Source organism: Balaenoptera physalus (genome assembly GCF_965194825.1).
Source record: "Balaenoptera physalus genome assembly, chromosome: 14".
NCBI classification, from domain to species: Eukaryota; Metazoa; Chordata; class Mammalia; order Artiodactyla; family Balaenopteridae; genus Balaenoptera; species Balaenoptera physalus.
Window position 1 is genome coordinate 38,417,471 of NC_138893.1, and position 21,483 is coordinate 38,438,953.

Here is a 21,483-nt window from a genome sequence, read left to right on the forward strand (position 1 = left end):
GGGGAGTGATGCCCCACTCCTTTGAGTTGCCTATTCTTCTCACGTCACATTGAAGAAGAAAGAGCCAGGGAGCAGGGAACTCTCAGCAATCTGAGAAAAAGGGGTTGGAGACTGGATGCATGTGGTGAGAGAAGGGATGACTAAGGGATGTGAGAGTGGACAGAATTTCGTGGGAGATGAAAGAGAGGGTGGGATCAGGATGACTGCAAGGCTCCAAGCGTCAGTGATTAGGGGATCATTTGGGTGTAAAGAGCACTGCATTGGGGGCTTCCCTGGTGGCGCAGTGGTTGAGAATCCGCCTGCCAATGCAGGGGACACGGGTTCGAGCCCTGGTCCGGGAAGATCCCACATGCCGCGGAGCAACTAAGCCCGTGCGCTACAACTACTGAGCCTGCGCATCTGGAGCCTGTGCTCCGCAACGGGAGAGGCCGCAACAGTGAGGGGCCCGCGCACCGTGATGAAGAGTGGCCCCCGCTTGCCGCAACTGGAGAAAGCCCTCGCCGTTGGTTTATTGCCAACTCTCTATTTCATGGCTCTGTCACCTTGGGTTTGTCACTTTGTTCCTCTGAGTCTCAGTTTGCCCATCTGTAAAACGTGCTTGACAGTTTCTGCTCTTCCTACCTTGTTGGGCTCTCATGAGAGTAACATGAGCTAATGCAGATGGAAGGGCTTTGAAAGCCATCAAGCCTGTGTGGTTTCAAAGGCTGGTGAAGGGAGTGACGGTGCTAATGACAAGGAAGAGTACTTGGGAGGGGGATTTCTTACCTGGGAGATTCTGAATAATTCAGATAACCCGGGGCAAGTTATAACTCATACTGAGGATGGTGTCATAGGCTCGTGATAGTCACCTGCTAAGGAGATTTTTATTTCAAATACGCTTTCTCAGATATTCTGATTCTGCTGGTCTAGTTCCATGGTCTGTCCCCCAGAAGGAAAGAACTTGGGTAAGACGAGGCTGGTTCTGGAATATTAGGAGGGGCTCCACCTAATCTTTTCAGCTTTCCTCTTACAGCCTTTAATGTCCTCTGCTTGGGGGCACTGAAGGTAACAGGTTTCCTTAATGATCTCAAACCACCCCCCCCTACACACACACACACAGTCTCATCGCCTGCGATCTCTAATAGGCATTTCCTAAGTAACACATCCAAAATGGAACTTTGGTTCTGTTCTATGCTGGAGTCTCAGGGATGAGGCTCACCTGCTTTGCTTGACTGTGAAAGGCAGTGTGAAACTCCTCAGTTAGCCTTGCAATAGCCTGTTTTAACTGAGTCTCCAGAATCCCTCCAAACTGGATATTATGCAGTGGACGAATCCCTTTACCTTTTCAGGCCAATAAATTCTTGGCTCTTCATATACATTTCCTTGCTATTCAGGAGGTATGCGACCATGCTTTTGGTTTCTCATCGTATTATTCTTATTTTAGCAACAAACTGATGAGCCATGGAAGGTTTTAACCATGTCTGCCCAAATTCCGGGGTAAATCACTCACTACTTGGTACAGCAGAAGAAATTTGGGAAGCCCGAGTGCTGAGTGTACCTCTGCCAATAATTTGCTGCTGACTTTGGGCACAAGGAATGTAAGCTCTCTGCTCATTTTCCCTATCGGTAGAATACGGAGGGACCACCCAGGCTCTGAAGGATGGAGCAATCAAGTAAAAATTAGCAACAGAGCTAGTTGGCAAATAAGAGGAGTACAGAATTAATGTCATTTTTTATGTTGCAAGTGGCTCCGCATATTTCAAAAATGTAGGCTTGAGCCAAAGAATATACATTTGGTATTAACCAAACTGCCAAAGGAAGTTATGTAAAAGAGACCTCTTTATTGATCTTTAAAAAGCGGAGAGATTCTTTTGTCTATACTGATTTGAGTTGGGATGAAATAAATACTGAGTCTCTTTTGGTCTTTGGATTCTGTCCTCTAACAAGCAGAGCCCATTTCTTCACAAGTAGGTGGTTCTGATAAGTGTCTGCCTAGGCTGATGTATGATGGAAAGGCAAGTAAACGTGATGTAGTCTCTGCTCATCTCTGGGTGAAAATAGAGGTCATCTCTGGGCATGGAGGGTTTCGCAGTGTAATATATATTTCCAAAGGGAAATGCTTGCAAAATGCAGATGCTGATCCCAATTCTGACCTTCGTGACTGGTGCCAGCATGTGCATTGGCACCTGCGTTGAGGCAAAGGGAAGAGCCAAGAAGTGAAATGATATTTTCCTTCCCTCATCATTACTCAGCATAGCTGGCTTGCTTAGCTATAAAAAATTCAAGTGTCAAGAGAAACTGCAGTGCAATTTCTCATCCAAAAATGCATTCTCCCTCACAGTCAAGAGATCCACTGTGTTCTAATGTTGCTTCTGAGTTGGATGGTCTTGTGGGTTACTTTTTTTCACTATAACTCTTCTCTGTAACTTGCTTAACAATATTGTCTGAATTCTAAGGGGACAGTAGTTCTTAAACTGTAGTATGCATAAGAATCACCTGAGGAGCTTAGGAAAATAATAGGTCCCCGACTCACACCCTTAGTTCAGTGGGCTGAGGAATCTGCATATTTAATACATGGCACAGGGAGTTCTGATATAGGGCATCAGCAGAGCCACCTTGAGGGTTACCATCTGGGTGCCATGCTCAGCTAGCAATATATTACTGTACACAGTGTATAAACCAAGTCCTAGTTGCTGCTTTTAGAACAGCCCTTGAGCCTGGCTAAATAAATTATTGCCTGACTTAACAACAATCATCGCTGGACTTATAATAACTTCTGATTTCTAAATTTGTGATTTAGACAAGAGGAGCATGAGCTTGGGAGTCAGAAAGCCCTGGGTGTAGATCTTTGAGCCTGCACTTACTGTTACTTGAGCAGGCTGCTCAGCTTCTCTGAGGCTTGATTTCCTCATCTGTCAAGTGGGAACAGTATTCCCCACCTCACTGAGAAAGGGGTGGTGAGGATGAAATAAAATGACTTATATATAAGCACCTAGCACCGTGCCTGGCACTTAGCAGACAGATGCTCAGTAAATATTATTTTCCTCCATTCTTATAGGAAGCAGGAAGTTGAAACCAACAAACGAAAAACCTTACATAAAGCAGATATTGTTAAGGGAGACTTTTTTTTTTAATGCCCAGGTGAATAGATTTTTGGCCTTGTTACACATCATTTTAAAAGTCAGTGGTTGTTTAGAGATCTTGGAAGGAAGCCCCTTCTTAATTCCTTTAGATAGTACTGACTTCTGTTGTGAATACAGGTTTCCAAGAGAGATCCCAGCAGGCAGATAAGGAAATGCAGGGGTATCACGATGTTCATACCTTTGCCGAACACTTTGGGGTCCAGTGCAGAGATTTCAGGTCACGAGTTTAACCCGAAACTACACCTGCTCCTGGTCTAAATCTCACAAGGAAAACCTTGTTTCTGAGAATTTAACTAGTAATGGATTAATTGGACTGTCTTATTCAAACTCTTTCCAGGAGAAATGAGAACATTACAGTGGTCTGAGGGAAACAATGCACTATTATACTCGTGGTATACAGAGAGCTCCTTGCTGTGAGGTGCTTTCTAAATTCAGTTTCAGCAATACCTGCCCACACCCCCCTCCCCCGGTCCAACCTGGTTTTACCGTTTGAAAAAAGAAATCATCTTTGTTCTTTGTGTTGGTTGATTAATTTTAGGTTCACTGTTCTTATCCCATATCACGCTTATGCAGGTACTTATGTAATACATTTCTGTATATCACACGGTTCCTCCTTCTGAGGACCCAAATCAGAAAAGGAATTTAATAGCAAAAAACGCCTTGCTGCATTCTCTGGCTGGACAAGCTGCAGGTTCAATGAAGATCCTTGGGTAGCGTCAAGTCACAGGTGTCCTCTTGCTGCCTACTCTCTTGGTCCTTTGTAAGAGGAGCCTGTAATCCTATTCCGGGGGCACGGCAGTCACAATAACTTCTATTCTCTGAAGGCCACTCTCTGGTAACTGAGAGAATAATCCCTGTAAGCCCCATCATATGATTTTAGAGCCTGGAAAGATCTTCGAAATCCGCTGATCCAATTCCCTTTGTTTTACAGGAGAGGAAACTGAAGTTCAGAGAAATCCACGTAGTTACTAATTTATTTATTTATTTATTTATTTATTTATTTATTTTATTGATTGATTGATTGATTTTTGGCTGTGTTGGGTCTTCGTTTCTGTGTGAGGGCTTTCTCTAGTTGCGGCAAGCGGGGGCCACTCTTCATCGCGGTGCGCGGGCCTCTCACTATCACGGCCTCTCTTGTTGCGGAGCACAGGCTCCAGACGCACAGGCTCAGTAGTTGTGGCTCACGGGCCTAGTTGCTCCGCGGCATGTGGGATCTTCCCAGACCAGGGCTCGAACCCGTGTCCCCTGCATTGACAGGCAGACTCTCAACCACTGCACCACCAGGGAAGCCCCTAATTTATTTTTTTAAAGGACTGCCTGCAGTGTGTGTATCAGGAGCTGTGCACACAATAGGAGGCTCGTAATAGACATGCAACGGGTTGAGTTGCCAAACGAGGATCAGGAATGACTCTCTGGAGACGAGGAACTAGCCAGTGCCTGCTAACTAAGAAGGAAATAAATGTTAACTGAGCCCCTTTGGTGCACGAGTGTTCTGCTGTGTTCAGAGGAGCTGGGGAAAGAAGGAGGAGTAAAAACGGGGAGAAACAAAATATGAACTTTAATAAACGGTCCTCATTGTCAAGGAACTTACAGTCTGCAGTGAACTCCTGGCTGGAAGGCACTTTCTAAATCAAGATAAGGACCTGCCGCACAATACTGAACCAAATAAGATCATATACTTAATGACCCAATTACATAGTCCTGGAGAAGTTTGGGAGGAAGAGACAAGACTTCTGGCTGCCAGAGGAACAAGCCCAGTGTTTTCCCCACCAGACTGTTAAAGCCACAACTCTCTTATTGATCTGTGTGTCCCCGTAATTATGACATGGGGGCAGGGGCTCCACTGGTGCTTATTGAATCAATATGTGGCTCATTTGATACTAAAATTATGGGCATATTTATGCGTGCCCACAATGACTCCTTTTGTAGGAATGCTTTCTACTCACATGGATCTTTTGTTGTTTTTCTTTCAGTGGCCCACCCTCAGGACCCTCACCACCCGTCAGAGAAGCCTGTCATTCACTGCCATAAATGTGGGGAGCCGTGCAAGGGTGAAGTGCTTCGGGTCCAGACCAAACATTTCCACATCAAATGTTTCACCTGCAAAGGTACGGAGCCTCCAGCTTCCTGGCGGTATGCCATGTCCTTGCCTTGGAGGCTGCCCCATCCCCTTAACGCCACACCAGTTTACCAGATGATAAATGAATGTGCTCCCAGACCCTGGAATTGCTCACCTTCTCTAATTTGGGAATGGATTAAACTTAAGGGGGAGACTGAGCTCCCCCCACCCCCAAGACCAGCAGTACACTGTCTTTGGGTGTTCACTGAGGTTCCTGATCCTAGGAGGGGAGACTAATTGTGGAAGAGCAATGAAAATGGAGTTTTGTGTTTTGTTTTGTTTTGTTTTTCTTTTTGGCTGTGCCATGCGGCATATGGGGTCTTAGTTCCCAAACTAGGGATCAAACCCGTGACCCCTGCCATGGAAACATGGAGTCTTAACCACTGGACTGCCAGGGAAGTCCCAAGTTTATATTTCTTTTTAAAAAAATTAAAAAAAAATTTTTTTATTTTATTGAAGTATAGTTGATTTACAATGTTGTGTTAGTTTCTAGTGTACAGCAAAGTGATTCAGTTATACATATATTTACATATTCTTTTTCATATTCTTTTCCATTCTGGTTTGTCACAGGCTGTTGAATGTGGTTCCCTGTGCTATACTGTAGGACCTTGCTGTTTATCTGTACTTTATATTTCTTTTTCCCTGAGATGAGGGACTCCTACTTCAAAGTAACCATGTCCCAAAGCCATTTTTTAAAGGAGGACTGGAAAACTTTAAGATTGGGGTGCTAAGTCACTGGCTTCTGTGCGTGTGTGTGCGTGTGTGTGTGTGTTGAGAAGTGAGAATTAAGCAAGAACACTTGGAAGGCCTCCAAGCAGGAAAATACTTCCCACTTAAGAAGTGACCCCTTTGTGGTTGATTTCCATTAACAAGCCCCCCTTTTTGGGTGTGCAACTCTTGGCATCTATGTATGAAATGTGCTGTCCTGTTATTCTGGAGCCAGGGCCTGGCCAAGTGGCCAAGGAAGAAGAGAGTAGTTTCTGTGTGTTTATTTGAGAAATATGTTACTTGAGCTAAGGGCATGTCTGGATAGCTCAGGCTGGGGTTCAGTGATGTTGGAAGAGGTGGAGGAGGGGCAAGACTCTGGGCCTGCCCTGTAGCTTTACTCTGAGCTCTGCACGTGGTACCCACCCTCATTCCTGGAAACCATGTTTCATTTTGAGCCTCTTAGGCTACAAAAGGTCAGCATTGCCATCTTAACCAGCTGTCCCCGGGGTCTCTCAAGTAGGCTCCAGGCTTCCTAGAGACCCTCAAATACATGATCAAAGGCGGTGGGCAAAAGCTCTTCTGGAGTCCACAGCTGTTTCTTTCACTGAGTGTAACCTTTTCAGGAAAAAGAGTACTAGCATATAGCTCGGGTAAAAAGGTGGAGGGGAAGGAAGGGCATGAGTTTAGCTCCCATTCAGCGTGACAGAGGTGACAAAGGCTATAATGCGCATCATATAGAGAGAGAGTCTTTTATCCTCCTGGAAATCCCTATGAGCAAGTACGATAAATCCCCAGTTTTCAGACGACCCAAGTTGGTTATCAGGAAACATCAAGGTCACACCCAGGGAACTGACTGTGTCCACACTCTGTGTGCCTCAAGTCCTGCCATTGCCGCTAAAGCAGCTCTATGGTCTCAGGCAAGTGACCTCTCTGTGGCTCTGTGTCCTTATCTGTAAAAGAAAGAGACTAGACCACGTGATATTTAAATCACCCCAGGTCTGAAGTTTGCCAGTTCTATATACACATAACCATATTTCTATATAATACAGAACCCAGAAGTACTGAATTAGAGCCTTTTAGGTAGCATGTCAGAAAAATATATAACTTCTCCTTACATCCAGATTGACTAACTTGGAGTCAGGCATTATATTTTGTTTTTTTTTTTGCTCATAGATTTCCTGAGACATGGCTTAAGGAGTAGATTTGGTATGAAATAAACAGAAAAAAGTAAAGAAGGGCAGCCCTGTATGTAGTTTATATTTCTAGTAGAAAGTACAAAGTGTTAGTCTCCGGGTAGTCACTGTTCAACACATCACGATATTAGAAGACACATTCGTTTATCCCCCAAGAGGTAGAAGTTTCCATGCTTTTCTTCTAGTTTAAATCGAAGGACTGAATGTAAGTTATTTATGTTGGAAAGTTGTACCATATGTACTTTGTTTCATGCTATCAATGTGTTCCTGAAAAGTTGAATTTTTTTATAAATTACATCATATTTTGAGAACACGTCATTCATAGGAATTATTTTTAGTTTAAACAAAACTTTACTAAAATAAATGTCATCGGTTCTTGTAAATTTGTATTTTCCCATACTTTATCTGTCAAGTCTACTGTCTTATGTCTCCAGCTTACTGGGGTCACCCCTTTTTTTACTATCCAAAGAAAGTGTTTAAGCTCCCCATGTCTTATACTCTAGCAAGTTTATGCCTTTTCCCCAAGATTCTAGAGTAGTGTTGTCCAGTAGAAACATGATGCAAGCCACATACATGATTCTGAATTTTCTAATAGCTATATTAAAAAGGTATAATGGGACAGGTGCAGTTAACTTTCATAATATATTTTTTATTTGTCCTTACAGACCCAAAATAGTATAATTTCAACAAGTAATTAAAATAAAAATTGAGATATTTGACATTCTTTTTTTTTCATACTAGTTTACAGTGCATCTCAATTTGGACTAGTCAGTCACATTTCAACTGTTCAATAGCCACAGGTAGTCAGTAGCTATAGTATTGGACAACACAGTTCTAGAGATTCCTCGAGGTTTACATTCTTGTGGTCCCCTCTTGCTCTAAACTCTTGCCACTCCCAAATTCTTGGTCTCCCCTTTATGAGTGCTGTGCCTTTAGCATGGCTTCACCCCATACTGAACACCATTTCTCTTCGTCCTTTTCCCAAAGTACCACTTCACAAAGCAGCTGTTTTCAGCAGAGTTTACTGAATGTCTGGGATAATGGAGGGAGTTATAGCACAGAATAGACAACTGCCTAGCATTCTCAGGCTTTCTCTTTCCTTCCTTCCTTCCTTCCTCACTCCCTCCCTCCCTCGCCCCTTTCTTTCTTTCTTTCCTTCCTTCCTTCTTTCTATTAACTAGAAAAGTCTATTAATAGACTTTAATTTTTAGAGCAATTTTACATTTACAGGAAAATTGAGCAGAAAGTACAGATGAGGGCCATTTCTCATACTTATTCAGAACCTCATCTGCTACCATCTTGGTAGGGCGTCCTCTCTCTACAAAGACCCTTCTGCCCTCCATCCCAGGGACCCCAACTTCCTTCTCCCTCATTGTCAGCTCAGGAGTCTAAATTACCTTAGGGTCTCTACGTTTTATAAGCTCATTAGGAGTGTTTCCCAGAGGAAACAGAAATCTTCTCCTTGAAGAATGCTGTCTTCCTCCTAACCCAAGTGGCCCAGACTGCAGCTAAGTCTTAAAACAACAGTTTTGTTTTCTTTCTGTTACATCTAAAGCAGAGGTGTCATTTTTACACAAATCACAAGTGTTGGCGAGGATGTGGAGAAAAGGGAACCCTCGTGCAGTGTTGGTGGGAATGTAAATTGGTGTAGCCACTATGGAGAACAGTATGGAGATTCCTCAAAAAATTAAATGTAGAACTACCATATGATTAAACTATTCCACTTCTGGGTATTTATCCAAAAAAATATGAAGACACTAATTCAAAATGATATATGCACCCCTATGTTCATTGCAGTATTATTTACAATAGCCAAGATATGGAAGCAACCTAAGTGCCCATCAGTAGATGACTGGATAAAGAAGATGTGATATACAATGGATATTACCCAGTCACAGAAAAAGAATAAAATCTTGCCGTCTGCAAAAGAATAAACGAATGGATCTAGAGGGTATTATGCTAAGTGAAATAAGTCAGACAGCAACAAATACTGTATGATTTCACTTATATGTGTCATCTAAAAAACAGAACAAATGAACAACCATAACAAAACAGAAACAAGAGTCATAGATACAGAGAACGAACAGGTGGATGCCAGAGGGGAAGAGGAAGATGTGGGAGAGAAATAGGTGAGGGAGATTAAGAGGTACAAACTTCCAGCTGCAAAATAAATGAACCACTGGTATGAGATGTACAGCGTGGGGACTACAGTCAATATTTATGTAATACCTTTGTGTGGTGGCAGGTTGTAACTAGACTTGTCATGGTGATCATTTTGAAATGTACAGAAATGTTAAATCACTGTGCTGTGTACCAGGAACTAACACAGTATTGCAGGTCAATTATACTTCGAAAACAAACTCACAGAGAAACAGATCAGAAGTGTGGTCACCAGAGGCGGAGGTGGGGGGAATTGGATGAAGGTGGTCAAAGGTACAAACTCCCAGTTATAAGATAAATAAGTACTAGAGATGTAATGTACGATGTGATAAATATAATCAACACTGTTTTATGTTACATGTGAAAGTTAAGAGAGTAAAGCTTAAGTTTTCTTCAGAAGGAAAAAAAAATTTTTTTTTCTATTTCTTTAATTCTGCATCTGTATGAGATGATGGATGGTCACTAAACTTACTGAGGTCATAATTTCATGATGTATGTGAGCCAAATCATTATGCTATGCATCTTCAACTTATACAGAGCTGTATGTCAGTTATGTCTCAATAAAACTGGAAGGAAAAACAAAATAGAGATGTCCTGTTCAGATTGTGAGCTAATGTCCCAGGATGGAGGATTTTGGGTGGAGAGCATTTGCTAAAACAAGCCTGGGGTTTTGGTCAAGACCTGGCTGAGTGCGGGAGGAGGAGCATTCAGGTTCTGACTGCGAGGTGAGTCAGGATCTCCGGGTGATTCTCTCCCCTCCCTCCTACCAGCTCTCCTTCATACGTATACCGTGGTGCCAAAGCCTTGTAGTTCTTGAATGGGACCTGAGGGGACTTTCCGCAATTAGAAAGAAAGCCCTAAGATGCAAATACCCGTGGAAGTAAAAAGCAGAGATGAACTCTTTTACTAAGAATGGATTTTGAAAGAGGAGGGACAAAGAGGACACTGAACATCTTACATGAGAGCTAGACAAGTGCGAAAGTGGGAAAGGGTTGCAGTGGAGGAATTAGAGTTGATAACACAAACTTAAACCCATTAGCAGTCCATGACTTCATAGGTTTAGCTGTAACAGGGTCAGGATTGGTGAGCAAGAATTTTGTTGGTGAACCTATATCACTTCCTGAACTGTCTGATATCTTGGGATCTGATGGTCCAAGAGTTATGTATCCAATTAGTACATGTTAATGGAACACATACTCCACGCAAGATATTATGCTAAATGCTGAGAAAAGAAAGAGCACAGCACGTTTGTGTGCTGACACACATACATGTTTGTGTGTCAGAGAACTCATGGGGTATTTGAAGAGGTATATACATGAGCAACATGTATTATATTGAGTAGTAAGTGCTGTGATGGAGAGAAATATAGGATGTGGACTGGGGGCAGGGAGATAGATGCAGAAGGGGGATAGAATGGTTGTCAGGTGGAAATAATGTAAGGTGGCACCAGGTGTGATAGGGACTCAGGGACAGATTTAAAAGACATTTAAAGTTAAGGTTGCTAGGATTTTATGACTGATTGAATATGAGGAATGAAGAAGGATCCAGGTTTCCAGTTGGACTGCCTGGGTGGACAGAAGGTTGCCACCAACTAAGGATATACAGGAACACTGGATAGGCTAGCGCAGGGAGAGAGTTCAGTTTGGGATACATTGAGGCTGAGTCCACATGGTCCATACAGAGTCTCGTAGGCTTAGCACTCGAGAGGTACTGGTCTGTGTTGGGAAGAAGGGTTCGAAAGTGTTTGGCATCCAGATAATGGCTGAAACTCTATAATTGTGCGTGGAATTCCCCTGGGAAAGGGCAAAAGGCAGGAACTGAATAATAACGATGCCAGCGTCTGAAGGAAGCAGAACCTAATTTCCATTTGTAACCTTGGAAAATGTGCCCATCTGGTAATGAGATGGAGAAAGTGATTTAATTAATGGATAGATTCTATAATTAAAAGAAAAGGAGATCCCCATAGCTTCTGTTATTCTTTATAATAACCCAATGGAAATAAAATATGGCTGCAGGCTTCTGGATGGAGCTATTCTTTATCTTCAGTACTTAGTGGCTTTGTTTTTCATCCTTGCGCATTAGCAGCAACAATCCCACTAACTTAAAAGAGGTTTTTTCTTTTTAATGCTATCCATTCATTCTGATATTGTTCCAGTGATATGATCATTTTTTAATGTAGCACCTTGTCTGCATCAGGATTGTAATACATGCTCTATAAGAGAATAAGAAACCTATTTAAATAGTATAAATTTAATATTTAATAATTACATATTTAATATTTAATTATATTTAAGTTAATTATAATTATATACACAGTTCATCATATACATTGTTGACACATTATATTGTTCATTATAATTATTGTTGTCTATCTTCGGCATTTTTTTTCAGGATAATGCCCTAGATCTGGTTTTCTTCCAGAAAGTTCTAGAGCATTTAGAAACGATCAGGGACCAGAAGATTGAGAAGGGCTATCTAGCCAAATGTTCTGTTTTCAGTGAGCCTTTCCTGGACTATACTGTATAAGATTTCAGCTGCTCCCTATACCATATCTCTTTCTGCTGTATCTTTTTTCCTTAACATTTATCATTATTTAGTATATTTTATTCATGCATCTTTACCCCCTACTAAAGAGTAAGCTCCCCTCGAGGGCAGAGCTTTTTGTCTGTTTTGTTTACTACTGTGCACCTGGTACCTAAAACAATGCCCGACGTATTAGGTGCCCAATAAGGGGAAAGCTGACTGAATGAATGAATGACCAGTAACCGTGTATTTCTTTGGCACTTGAATATTTGTAAGTGTTTCTAATGGCATAGCTAGTCAACAAGATTTATTGAATGCTTACTATGATATATGCCCTCAAATGCTTACTAGACAGCAACATTATCTTTTGAAAAGAACGAGTGTAAGTAAAGCTATCTGTCATTGATTACAGAGCTACACGTCTGCCTGGCAGATGGAACAGATAAGAGAACTTGTGCTGAAGGCTACTGTCAGGCAGCGCTTGGGTGGGATGTTGCTGCTGTTTAGTTCTTTATGCTGGTTTAGCCCCTTAGCTTTCACTTAACCCGCTGGATATAACCCACTGCATGTGGGGTATTTTCCGACTCAGGTGGACATTGATAAAGCTCTAGTAAAATGGAAGCAATTTCTTATATTCCCTAAGTGCTGAGCTCGGGCTTTTAATACCTATTTAGAGAATCTGACTCATTTGGAAATTGATTAAATGGAAGAATTAATCAGGATGCAAGAAAAATAAGTCTGATGCAAATGTGCTCCCTTCTCACAGCAAATCAGAAACCACTTTCATGCCATCTTTTGTTGATAAAAGAATAATCCTGTGTAGTTTATCTTTTGAATCTTGCACCGTGTTAAAGTGTTACCTAGTCAAATAAATATAATTTAGATTATAAGGTTTTGAATTCCAAAGTGAAATAGGATAAAGGCTCAGAACTTCTCCAAAATACGCTGCTTAACAATTTTGACTCTTGTTGGGAGATAATTATCCATGGGTCTCTTGTGAGCATAGGCGCTGGTAGCTTTTTGTTCTGAATTATCTTTCCAAGGATGTTTGTATAGTGAACATTCTTGGAAGATAGAGATAGTGTTTCCCTCTGGAGTAGGGGACGGATTTGTTTGCTGTCTAGTATAATAAAGATAATGTCTGCCTCTAGAACAAAGGTTGGATAGATTTGCTTGCAGCTCATTATGAAAGACTGGGGTTTCCGAAGCTCAGGGTTCCTCAGTGACACAAACCCCCTGCACGAGCAGCATCCTGGTGACCTGCTTCTCTTGCCTCTGTGGGATTTGGGGGGTCATGGGGAATGGGTAACAAATATGAAGCTCATGTTACTCGCCCAGTCATAAAGTCTTTCGCTTCTTAAAAAAAAAAAAAAAAAAAAAAAAAAAGTCTTTTGCTTCTGACCCAGGAGTTTCATGTCTTCTGCCAGCATCCATGAAATCAGGGCAGGCTAACTTGTTAGCTTGCAGGTAAAAATCTCAAATTCTTTATAGTTCTTGAGAGCTCTGTTTTGTGTCCATGAAAGCTTACTTTTTGGGAAAGGGAACGCTGAAGTTCTCCCAGCTTGATCAAAGAAGAACACATTTTCTAAGAAGATGATTTGTACAACAAAGGTTATGGGAGTGTTTATATCATAGAGGAGGAAGGAAAACGGAAATGTTCCTCAAACATTTTTAAAGCAAACACTGAACTCATCCTGTTGCTGGTTCTTTTCACGTCTTGACCCTGAACCCTTGGAGTACCCTGTGGTCAGACCTCATCTCTATGTCCACTTTCTAGTGACCTCATCTAGTCTCATGGTTTACAAGTACCATCTGTACCCTGACAAATACCAACTCGATTACTCTCCCCTGCAATCCAGACTGGTATCTTCAAAGGCCTTCTCAGCATCTCCGGTAGGCCTCTCAAACCTAATTCCTGGTTACTAGCACCATCCCTACCCCCTAACCTTCTCCTCCAGTCTTTTAATTTCAGCAGTTGTCAAGACCTTCCTCCCAGTTGCTCAGGCTAAAAACGTTGGAGTCATTTTCACTCCTCTTCTTCTTTCACATGAAGCAAGTATTCCACCAACAAATCCCTTTGGCCCTATCTTCATAGTGTATACAAAAATCTGACCATTTACACTATCCCAAAGATAATGATTCTGCTCCAAGCTGCCATCATGTTTTGCCTGGATTAATAATGGTATTGGGTCTCCCTGCATCTGCCGTTGCCCCCCTTCCCCAGATTATTCTTAATGCAGTAGCCAAGGTGATCCTTAAAAATAAAGCCAGATCCTGTCACCTTTCCAAAGAATTCCCGCATCTTTCAGAATGAAAGCCAAAGACCTTAATTTGACCTTCAGGGTCCCTCCTCACTGTTACTCCCAGTCCTCATGTCCCACCACTTTCTCTGTGGCTCCCTCTGCCAAGCTACACTGACCTGTTTGATTGCTCTTAAACAAACCAAGCATTGAAGCGCCTCAGGACCTTTGCACTTACTGTTCCTTTTGTTTGACAAGCTTTTTATCCAGATATGTGCCTGGCGCCCTCCATCACTTCCTTTGGGTCTCTTCTCAAATGACACTTATCAATGAGATCATCTTTGACACCATCTGATATGGGTAGATGTGTATATGTGTATCTGTGTGTGTTTACATATATATGTATTTATATACGATTTAAGTTATGTATGGTTTGTTGGTTGCCTGTCTCCCCCTGCTAGAATGTAGGCACCAACAGGGTTTGTACAGCAGTCCTTAGGAAAAAACCTAGCTTACATTAGGCACTCAATAATAATTGCTGAATGAATGAATGAAACGTTTATCATTGATTGATATTAATTACAGATTATTATTTCCAAATTATTAAATCCAGGTCACCCCAGGCTTGATTTCAATCAATGTCTTCTTAAGTGTGGGAAGGAGAAAATTATTTTTGTAGTTCCCAGATACAGCATCTCTCACACAGGGAAAAAATATTCTCTCTTCAATATTTTTTCAATGCTTCTAATTTCATGAAGCAGAAGATCTTTATAACAAAGAGAGAATAGCTGTCAGGCCCAGGGCCTTGATCAGGCAATGATATCAAAGCTCAAACTGAATTACATTATTTAATTATTTATTTCTACAGATACTTTATATAGAGGGCAAGTGGCCCTGGAAGTTTTGATTTACAGTAGTGGTATACATTTGCCTTTTAAAATAATTGTACTTCATAAAAGTGAGATTTATTTGTCTCTATCCTGCCTAAGGAGAGTGCAGGCCTGACTGAGAGCAGAGACTGAGGCCAGTGCCAGCTGAAGGCTTGGGTGGGACTCAGAATACAGAAGCAGTCTCTTCAGCTGCCTGTTCAGGAACATCTTTTTCAGATGCACTTCCATGATTACAGACCATGTAAGGAACAACAAAGCCGTGTGGCTGACAGGGTCTTGGTACTCCAGCCGGGTGTCAGGCCTGAGCCTCTCAGGTGGGAGAGCTGAGTTCAGGACATTGGTCCACCAGAGACCTCCCAGCCCCACATAATATCAACCGGCGAGAGATCTCCCAGAGACCTCTGTCTCAACGCTAAGACCCAACTCCACTCAACAAGAGCAAGCTCCAGTGCTGAACACCCCATGCCACACAACTACCAAGACAAGAACACAACCTTACCCATTAGCAGAGAGACTGCCTAAAATCATAATAAGTTCACAGACACCCCAAAACACACCACTGGACGCAGTCCTGCCCACCAGAAAGACAAGATCCAGCCTCATCTGCCAGAACGCAGGCACCAGTCCCCTCCACCAGGAAGCCTACACAACCCACTGAACCAACCTTACCCACTGGGGGCAGACACCAAAAACAACAGGAACTACGAACCTGCAGCCTGCAAAAAGGAGACCCCAAACACAGTAAATTAAGCAAAATGAGAAGACAGAGAAACATGCAGCAGATGAAGGAGCAAGGTAAAAACCCATCAGACCAAACAAATGAAGAGGAAATAGGCAGTCTACCTGAAAAAGAATTCACAGTAATGATAGTAAAGATGATCCAAAATCTTGGAAACAGAATGGAGAAAATACAAGAAATGTTTAACAAGGACCTAGAAGAACTAGAGGGCAAACAAACTATGATGAACAACACAATAAATGAAATTTAAAATTCTCTAGAAGGAATCAATAGCAGAATAACTGAGGCAGAAGAACGGATAAGTGACCTGGAAGATAAAATAGTGGAAATAACTACCACAGAGCAGAATAAAGAAAAAAGAATGAAAAGAATTGAGGACAGTCTCAGAGACCTCTGGGACAACATTAAATGCACCAGCATTCGAATTATAGGGGTCAAAGAAGAAGAGAAAAAGAAAGGGACTGAGAAAATATTTGAAGAGATTATAGTTGAAAACTTCCTTAATATGGGAAAGGAAATAGTCAATCAGGTCCAGGAAGTGCAGAAAGTCCCATACAGGATAAATCCAAAGAGAAACACGCCAAGACACGTATTAATCAAATTATCAAAAATTAAATACAAAGGAAAAATATTAAAAGCAGCAAGGGAAAAGCAACAAATAACATACAAGGGAATCCCCATAAGGTTAACAGCTGATCTTTCAGCAGTAACTGCAAGCCAGAAGTCTGTGGCAGGACATATTTAAAGTGATGAAAGGGAAAAACCTACAACCAAGATTACTCTACCCAGCAAGGATCTCATTCAGATTCGACAGAGAAATTAAAACCTTTACAGACAATCAAAAGCTAAGGGAATTCAGCACCACCAAACCAGCTTTACAACAAATGCTAAAAGAACTTCTCTAGGCAAGAAACACAAGAGAAGGAAAACACCTACAATAACAAACCCAAAACAATTGAGAAAATGGTAATAGGAACATACATACTGATAACTACCTTAAATGTAAATGGATTAAATGCTTCAACCAAAAGACATAGACTGGCTGAAGGGATACAAAAATCAGACCTGTATATATGCTGTCTACAAGAGACCCACTTCAGACCTAGTGACACATACAGACTGAAAATGAGGGGATGGAAAAAGATATTCCATGCAAATGGAAATCAAAAGAAAGCTGGTGTAGCAATTCTCATATCAGACAAAATAAACTTTAAAATAAAGACTATTACAAGAGACAAAGAAGGACACTACATAATGATCAAGGAATCAATTTAAGAAGAAGCTATAAAAATTGTAAATATTTATTGACCCAACGTAGGAGCTCCTCTATACATAAGGTAAATGCTAACAACCATAAAAGAGGAAATCAACAGTAACACAATCATAGTAGGGAACTTTAACACCCCACTTTCACCAATGGACAGATCATCCAAAATGAAAATAAATAAGGAAACACAGGCTTTAAATGATACACTAAACAAGATGGACTTAATTGATATTTATAGGACATTCCATCCAAAAGCAACAGAATACACTTTCTTCTCAAGGGCTCATAGAACATTCTCCAGGATAGATCATATCTTGGGTCACAAATCAAGCCTTGGTAAATTTAAGAAAATTGAAATTGTATCAAGTATCTTTTCTGACCACAACGCTATGAGACTAGATATCAATTACAGGAAACAAACTGTAAAAAATACAAACATATGGAGGCTAAACAATACGTTACTAAATAACCAAGAGATCACTGAAGAAATCAAAGAGGAAATCAAAAAATACCTAGAAACAAATGACAATGAAAACATGGCGACCCAAAACCTATGGGATGCAGCAAAAACATTTCTAAGAGGGAAGTTTATAGCAATACAATCCTACCTCAAGAAACAAGAAACATCTCAAATAAACAACCTAACCTTACACCTAAAGCAAGTAGAGAAAGAAGAACAAAAAAAACTCAAAGTTAGCAGAAGGAAAGAAATCATAAAGATCAGGTCAGAAATAAATGAAAAAGAAATGAAGGAAATGATAGCAAAGATCAATAAAACTAAAAGATGGTTCTTTGAGAAGATAAACAAAAGTGATAAACCATTAGCCAGACGCATCACAAAAAAAAAGGAAAAGACTCAAATCAATAGAATTAGAAATGAAAAAGGAGAAGTAACAACTGACACTGCAGAAATACAAAGGATCATGAGAGATTACTACAAGCAACTATATGCCAATAAAATGGACAACTTGGAAGAAGCAGACAAATACTTAGAAAAGCACAACCTTCCAAGACTGAACCAGGAAGAAATAGAAAATGTTAACAGACCAATCACAAGCACTGAAATTGAAACTGTGGTTAAAAATCTTCCAACAAACAAAAGCCCAGGACCAGATGGCTTCACAGACGAATTCTGTCAAACATTTAGAGAACAGCTAACACCTATCCTTCTCAAACTCTTCCAAAATATAGCAGAGGAAGGAACACTCCCAAACTCATTCTGTGAGGCCACCATCACCCTGATACCAAAACCAGACAAAGGTGTCACAAAAAAAGAAAACTACAGGCCAATATCACTGATGAATATAGATGCAAAAATCCTCAACAAAATACTAGCAAACAGAATCCAACAGCACATTAAAAGGATCATACACCATGATCAAGTGAGATTTATCCTGGGAATGCAAGGATTCTTCAATATACACAAATCAATCAATGTGATACACCATATTAACAAATGGAAGGAGAAAAACCATGTGATCATCTCAGTAGATGCAGAAAAAACTTTCAACAAAATTCAACACCAATTTATGATAAAAACCCTCCAGAAAGTAAGCATAGAGGGAACTTACCTCAACATAATAAAGGCCATATATGAAAAACCCAAAACCAACATCGTTCTCAATGGTGAAAAACTGAAACCATTTCCACTAAGATCAGGAACAAGACAGGGTTGCCCACTCTCCCCACTCTTATTCAACATAGTTTTGGAAGTTTTAGCCACAGCAATCAGAGAAGAAAAAGAAATAAAAGGAATCCAAATCGGAAAAGAAGTAAAACTGTCACTGTTTGCAGATGACATGATACTATACATAGAGAATCCTAAAGATGCTACCAGAAAACTCCTAGAGCTAATCAATGAATTTGGTAAAGTAGCAGGATACAAAATTAATGCACAGAAATCTCTTGCATTCCTATACACTAATGATGAAAAATCTGAAGGAGAAATTAAGGAAACACTCCCATTTACCATTACAAAAAAAGAACAAAATACCTAGGAATAAACCTACCTAAGGAGACAAAAGACCTAGAAAACTATAAGACACTGATGAAAGAAATTAAAGATGATACAAACAGATGGAGAGATATACCATGTTCTTGGATTGGAAGAATTAACATTGTGAAAATGACTATGCTACTCAAAGCAATCTACAGATTCAATGCAATCCCTATCAAACTACCAATGGCATTTTTCACAGAACTAGAACAAAAAATTTCACAATTTGTATGGAAACACAAAAGACCCCAAATAGCCAAAGCAATCTTGAGAAAGAAAAATGGAGCTGGAGGAACCAGGCTCCCTGACTTCAGACTATACTACAAAGCTACAGTAATCAAGACAGTATGGTACTGGCACAAAGACAGAAATATAGATCAATGGAACAGGATAGAAAGCCCAGAGATAAACCCACACACATATGGTCACATTATCTTTGACAAAGGAGGCAAGAATATACAATGGAGAAAAGACAGCCTCTTCAATAAGTGGTGCTGGGAAAACTGGACAGCTACATGGAAAAGAATGAAATTAGAACACTCCCTAACACCATACACAAAAATAAACTCAAAATGGATTAAAGACCTAAATGTAAGGTCAGACACTATAAAACTCTTAGAGGAAAACATAGGCAGAACACTCTATGACATACATCACAGCAAAATCCTTTTTGACCCACCTCCTAGAGAAATGGAAATAAAAATAAACAAATGGGACCTAATGAAACTTAAAAGCTTTTGCACAGCAAAGGAAACCATAAACAAGATGAAAAACAACCCTCAGAATGGGAGAAAATATTTGCAAATGAAGCAACTGACAAAGGATTAATCTCCAAAATATACAAGCAGCCCATTCAGCTCAATATCAAAAAAAAAACAGTCCAGTCCAAAAATGGGCAGACGACCTAAATAGACATTTCTCCAAACAAGATGTACCGATTGCCAACAAACACATGAAAGGATGCTCAACATCACTAATCATTAGAGAAATGCAAATCAAAACTACAACAAGGTATTACCTCACACTGGTCAGAATGGACATCATCAAAAAATCTAGAAACAGTAAATGCTGGAGAGGGTGTGGAGAAAAGGGAACACTCTTGCACTGTTGGTGGGAATGTAAATTGATGGCTGTTCTCCAGCCACTATGGAGAACAGTATGGAGGTTCCTTAAAAAACTAAAAATAGAACTACCATATGACCCAGCAATCCCACTACTGGGCATATACCCTGAGAAAACCATAATTCAAAAAGAGTCATGTACCACAATGTTCATTGCAGCTCTATTTACAATAGCCAGGACATGGAAGCAACCTAAGTGTCCATCATCGGATGAATGGATAAAGAAGATGTGGCACACATATACAATGGAATATTACTCAGCTGTAAAAAGAAACAAAATTGAGTTATTTGTAGTGAGGTAGATGGACCTAGAGTCTGTCATACAGGGTGAAGTAAGTCAGAAAAAGAAAAACAAATACCGTACGCTAACACATATATATGGACTCTAAAAAAAAAAAAAAAAAGGTTCTGAAGAACCTAGGGGCAGGACAGGAATAAAAACACAAACATAGAGAATTGACTTAAGGACAAGGGAAGGGGGAAGGGTAAGCTAGGACCAAGTGAGAGAGTGGCATGGACTTACATACACTACCAAATGTAAAATAGATAGCTAGTGGGAAGCAGCTGCATAGCACAGGGAGATCAGCTCAGTGCTTTGTGACCACCTAGAGGGGTGGGATAGGGAGGTTGGGAGGGAGACGCAAGAGGGAGGAGATATGGGGATATATGTATATGTATAGCTGATTCACTTTGTTATACAGCAGAAACTAACACACCATTGTAAAGCAATTATAATCCAATAAAGATGTTAAAAAAATAAAAAGACTATAATATCAACTCTGGTTAAGTCTAATGAATAAAAATGTCTGCTTCACCTAAAAAAAAGTGAGCTGATGTTTTAAAAGGCATTAAGGAAACAAAAACTATGGCAAAAAAAATAGTGAAGGTGGTACATGAGTGAAATTGGGAAAGTTTGGTGAACAGTGATTCTGATATTAGACTTGGATTTGCATCTGAAGTGATGAGGCTGTTTTTAGTGTAGTCTTGGGACTCAAATGTTATACGATATTATAATCATGACATCTACTAAAAAGAAGAAAAACTGCACTTACGTAAATGTAGTCCAACTTTTAAACTGCTGTGGTGAAGTTTGTCTGCCACTAATGAGATTGAATTAGTGAATTTTGGTTGCAATTTGAAAAGTAAGAATTGACTCTACCATGGTCGTTTCTTTCTTTTTTTAAATAAATTTATTTTTTTACTTATTTTTGGCTGTGTTGGGTCTTCGTTGCTGCCCCTGGGCTCTCTCTAGTTGCGGCAAGTTGGGGCTATTCTTTGCTGCAGTGCACGGGCCTCTCATTGCAGTGGCCTCTCTCGTTGCGGAGCATGGGCTCTAGGCGCACAGGCCTCAGTAGTTGCGGCACATGGGCTCAGTAGTTGTGGCTCGCAGGCTTTAGAACACAGG

General features: G+C 40.6%; 1 protein-coding gene across 16 annotated transcripts in view; it reads left to right on the forward strand.

Annotated features, from left to right (window-relative positions):
• Positions 1-21,483, forward strand: part of ABLIM1 (actin binding LIM protein 1) — a 329,116-nt gene that overhangs the window by 165,349 nt on the left and 142,284 nt on the right. For all 16 annotated transcript variants that reach the window (XM_082423398.1, XM_082423389.1, XM_082423397.1 and 13 more), the window contains one exon: positions 5,096-5,230. In XM_082423398.1, the coding sequence (XP_082279524.1) occupies positions 5,096-5,230 (135 nt within the window). Of the gene's footprint in view, positions 1-5,095; positions 5,231-21,483 lie in introns of those variants that run through there.